This window comes from Triticum aestivum, chromosome 4B (assembly GCF_018294505.1).
Source record: "Triticum aestivum cultivar Chinese Spring chromosome 4B, IWGSC CS RefSeq v2.1, whole genome shotgun sequence".
NCBI classification, from domain to species: domain Eukaryota; kingdom Viridiplantae; phylum Streptophyta; class Magnoliopsida; order Poales; family Poaceae; genus Triticum; species Triticum aestivum.
Window position 1 is genome coordinate 558,397,456 of NC_057804.1, and position 5,232 is coordinate 558,402,687.

Below are 5,232 nucleotides of genomic sequence, written 5' to 3' on the forward strand. Positions count from 1 at the left end.
CTTGAGCGTGTAGGTTCGGATTGCCGGTCCGACAGAGAAAAATCTAAAATAAATTGCACGGACTGCTAGATTGATATTCTTTTATGGCGGGGCATGCAAAATCTTAAGCATACTATTTTTTGCACGGACTTGCCTCTTTTTGGTTGTGATCGGGCATGTGATCTTGCGCTGGTGTAATCTGGCGTGCACTATGCATCGGACTTTTTTTGAATTTCAAATTGCCTTTTACTGACCGACGTATGCATTGCATTGGATGGCCGGCTCCCGCGTCCGTGTCCGTGGACAGATACAGGAGCAAATTTGCAGGTCAACATTGGACATACCCTAAGAACATCACATAATTACAGCGCAGATTCGTGTTTCGAAAAGAGAGAGAAAAAAAAGTACATTTGCAAACAGATGTAGGTAATTCAAATGAAGATGAAAAGATTCCAACGTACTATGAGGAGATACGAAGTGTACCTCATTGATACGTACTAGTATACCTGATCATCTATATACTGGGAGAGTGTGAAAATGAAGGCAAAGTACATGCATGTTGATCGAGCATAATTGAAGGCAAATTACATCTGTGTGAGTTGAGTACACCGATTCGTCGCGTGAATTTCACTCGGAAACTTAATAAGGATTCAAGAAGGAGTGCGGCACAAGGCTATCCTTGAAGAGGTAGCAGTAACCCCATGTGCCATTGATATACTCTATCTGATTTACGATCCTCTTCTCGGTAAGATGGTACAGCGCCTTGAAATTATGTGTGTAGCTTGCTACGAAAACGACGTTGGGGACGCCGGTGCCCGTCCACCAATGTGGATAGAACAGCGGCGGCAGGACGATCCGGAAACGGCGTGACCAGCTCTGGTCGTCGTCATAGTCCACCAGTACCCAAAGTTCCATGGAATCTCCATGGAGTTCAGGGGCCGTCACGGCTAGCCTACCGTCCAACTCCATGAGGCAGAGATCTTCGTCGTGGTAATGATCCCTCGGCCACGGTGGGCGCGATATCAGCCGGAAATCCTCAGACACCGTGTCGAACGCTAGGATCTTCTCGGTGCTACTGGCCAGAGGATGGACCGTCCAGTGAATTTTTCCCCTGTGGTCGGCGTAGTGGTGGATGAAATTGGTGAACAAGTCTACGACTACACCGTCGGCCACAAGTCCGAGGCGGCGAGGAGGTTCAGGTTGTGAGGTGGCGGCGGCGGCGAGCGTGTAAACATAGTGCGCCGCCAAGCCAGGTTCTGGTTCATTGGCGAGAACGAGAAGCCGGTGCTCGCCTGATGGGCAGTGCCTATAGAAGCAGCACAGCCTAGCCAAGCCGCGGCAAGAAGGTGGCGTCACGTCCAACCTCGCCCACTGCCTGGTCATCGGGTTGCACAAGAAGACATCGTTGCTTAACAAATTTTCAGGGGATTTCTGGAACAGCACGAGCCCGTCGCAGCAACCCAGCAGGACACCAATCTCACAGTCCTCGGGGTGATGGAGTTGGCTCCGGCGCCTCGTCAAGTCGTCGACTTGCAGAGACAGTGGGATGGTTTCTAGAAAAGATGGTTCCCCTCTTGATACGACGAGCAGCTCGGCTGGGCGCCGGTCGGCGTGGGCGGCGAGGAACGAAGGGTCCGTCGTGATGCGGTGCCAGGCCTTGCAGACGGCTCGGGAGCGGAACACGGAGGCGGACGGCAGCCTCAGCAGGATCTCCGTTACCACGTCGTCGTCCAAAGTCGTGTTTTCGGTGGCACGTTCGCCCGGCTGCGACATCGTACCGATCATTGCCTTGTAGCTTTCGTCGTATGCATACATATATGTAGATGTGCAGTCACCTTAACCAGAATAATTTGTCCGGTTCGAATTGACTTTTCACTAGGAGTCCGGTTTGAAGTCACTTCCCACCGGAGTAGAATCCGGTTCGAAGCTGCTTAATCGCATATATGCCCTAAGTTGCTGACAACTGATGAAAGGAAACGTAGTCCTTATTTTTAGGGTTTGTCGGTTATTGCGTGACACAATAAGTTCAAAAAAAAACACGAATCTTCACGTAAGGTCAATGGCATATCACTTAGGCCTAGTTCTTTTGAGCAGATTATGGAGAATCTCGGTCCCGAAAATCCCGAGCGAAAAGAACTCGATTGAACTTCCAAAATCTCAACCGGATTCTGCAGAATCCTAGTGCAATCCCAAAATCCCAAAATACCTGGTTTCTCTCACAATCTCAGGATTCTGGCTAGTCTATACCAATATAAAAAGACCCAGTGGGGCAGATCCAACAGATCTCGGCCATTCATTCGGATTCATCCAACAGTTGTTATTGTTCTAATGGTAAGCGACTAAACATGTTTAATGCTAAACACAATTTTCTCTTCCGTGGTCACCTTCCTTTGGCACGAAAGGAAAAAAACTGCCCACGTCAATCAATCAAGAAAGAAAGGAAAGTATTTTATCTTTCGTGGTCACCTTCCTTTAGCATGAATGGAATTAAACTACCCACATCAATTAAGAAAGAAAGAAAGGAAAGTAACCGCTGCATCATCGCTCTGCTCCCAATCGCCTCCAGCCGCCGCACCTTCACGACGCCTCCCCTCCCATCTCTGTGTTGCCCCAACCCTTCGCCTCGCCTCGGCCGTCGGCGGCGCTGCTTCCCTGCATCGCTTGGTCGGCCATCGGGGACGACGCCTCTTCCTACACCACCTGGCTTGGCTGTTGAGGACGGCGCATCCTCCTACAGCCAGCCGTCTGGAAGCTGCCTCCTACACCCTAGTAGGCCGTCGTGGACGCCTCATGTTTCTTGGTGTTATTCGCAAATCCATCCTGGCGGCTCCGTGGGCAACTGCCTCACTAGCTTCTTGGCGGGGAGAATAACGAGCAACATAGTCGGCGGTGGTCTCCCTGTTCGGCTCTCACTCTATCTGTCATGCTTGGTGCCCTTCCGTGGTCAACATCGAGCAGGTGTCGGCGGACGGTGCCCCCATCCCCCCCCGGGGGGGTTCTTAGCTTCCATAGGCTGCATCCACCCGGCCGGGAACCAACCCAGGCTCAAGCGACGATCATGGCCATTGGATTTGTCATTGCGTTAAGTTTGGCCGGTTACATGCCCTTGCCACGCACCAGCCGCCAGTTGTCATATTGATCTGATGTCTTTTTCTATTCCGCTGTGTTATCGGAATCTGATTAGGCTCGCATTTTTAGCTAATTAGCAATTTCAGATGTGTAGACGTCTACCTATGCATTTGTTCTCACCAAGATGAAGGGAACTGCATAGTGTTGTCCATATGAAAAAACCAAGTCAATATGATTAGTCAAGTACATTCACAAGCAGTCTGGAATAAATTGACCTTCCTGTTATCATCTAAATGCTTATTATTTCATTTTACCTTACTATAGAGGTGCATATTGATGGTCTTATAGATGTTGTTGCTTATATGAAAGGTCACAAAAGTAGCGTAGATAGTAGTACTGCAAATCTTGGAGTTGTTGCTATGCTGAAGCTAATATTCTGAACGTGAGGTGACAAGATGTAGGATCTTGGCTGGTTGCAACAAGCCCCATTTGAGAGGTCCATCATACTGGTGAAGGAAAATTGATAGCTCATTGCTCAGGTCTTATCCGTTTTTGGAAGATAGTCAGCGATGTCGGTACAATAAATTCAGAGATGACATATTTTTGAAAAAAAACATCGTGACAACTTAGCCATTGGTAAGTCAATATGCTCTATTTTTTTTATTCTACTAGGCATCAAGGTCAGTAAAATATCTTCATGCTTCTCCAGTCATACTCGAGTTACTAAAAGATTAAGTCGACATTATTTCTTTCACTTTTGTGCATAATTCATTGTGCACACAATAGTGGGTCGGATGATTGATTTCACTGGAATTTGCACGTACTTAAGTCATGGCTGATGCAAAGTTAATTTATAGTTTTCTTTCGTTGCTATTCAATACTTCAGAAGTATGTGTTTTGTGTAATTGATTGAATGGGTTTTCTTTTGTGGTTTCATACGATGAGTTTGTCAAGATCGGGATTAAGTTTAAGCATGTGGTATTAGGTATCACCTGCTATTAAATAACATTCATGGATCAAATGTAGTGATATTAATTTCATTTCTTAATACTTCATCAATTTGGCAAATTTCAGAGATGATTGAAGGTGACACATATGTCCGCTATATAACCACTACGACACGAATATAATATTAGAGATGTGTTCTCTGTATGACAAAGGACATCTTGATGCAACATGGGAGGCTTAGAATTATTTCTAAGAAGATTACACGTGCGTTGCACGTGCAAACTTACTAGTCCCACAAAAGAAAATGTTTCAAAGTATAGACGTACCCTTATGTATCATATATTTACGGTCAAAATGCCACCCCACGGTCCAGCCCAGGAACCCGAAAACGAGCGGACGCACCCGACCACTCGCTCGTCTCCCAGTTCCCGCACCACATCGGGGCAGCGGACCTTCGAGCCGCCCCCGCCGGCCAGGCCGCCCCCGAACCCGGCCAGGCCACCCCCGACCCTGTCGGCCAGCCCGCCCCCGCCCCGCCGGCCAACCTCCGTTGCCCGGTCCGCCCCGCCCGCCCCGCCCGGCTGTTCGCCCTGCCCCGTCAGCTTCGTGGCAGCGGCTAGGATTATTGCACCGCCGCCGGACAGCTTCCCTCTTCGACTCCTCCTCACCCCTCAGTCCGCCCCGGCCCTCAGCCCCGTCCCGCAAAGTTCGACGCCGACGCTCACGGTGAGCCCTCCTTTTTGCATCTCTCTGTTTCTTCATGCTTGAATTGATGCTAGCTATTGTTGATAGATAGAATACATTTCATCAAACAAATTCTGTCTAAGGGTAGTACAGACATTTCAACACACAACACTTTCTAGAATCTCAAATTACAATCTCTGAAAAGAACTCGACGACAAATTCTGGGAGAAGCAGATTCTGGGAGAATTTTCCAGAATCCTGATTCTGTAGAATCTTGCCTGAAAAGAACTGCCCTTAGATGTGCAATACTTACGATACATCTTGTCGTGGGAACGATTCTGATAGTAGAAAAGGGGGTAAAGGAGTATGGCCTATCAAGATGCAAACGGGTGACATGGTGTTTTTTAACGAGTTCGGACCTCTTGCGATGGAGATAATAACTCTATGCCTCGTGCTCCGGTGAGGTTTTCTCTTATCTGAGATGAACATGGAGTTACATGGTGTATGTGAAAGAGAAAGGGGAGAGTGCGTCTCCAAACCTAAGTGGCGAGA

At 48.2% G+C, this 5,232-nt stretch overlaps 1 protein-coding gene across 1 annotated transcript; it reads right to left on the reverse strand.

The window, feature by feature from the left end:
* Nucleotides 1-378: 378 nt before the first annotated feature.
* LOC123095215 (putative F-box protein At3g10240) lies at nucleotides 379-1,767 on the reverse strand. The gene has a single exon (XM_044517013.1). The coding sequence runs from the start codon at nucleotides 1,762-1,764 to the stop codon at nucleotides 619-621; it is 1,146 nt and encodes a 381-aa protein (XP_044372948.1). The 5' UTR covers nucleotides 1,765-1,767; the 3' UTR covers nucleotides 379-618.
* Between the last annotated feature and the right edge of the window lie 3,465 nt (nucleotides 1,768-5,232).

Coding starts and splice junctions, on each gene's coding strand:
- LOC123095215 (XM_044517013.1), bottom strand. CDS start 1,764: ATGATCGGTACGATGTCGCAGCCGGGCGAACGTGCCACCGAAAACACG.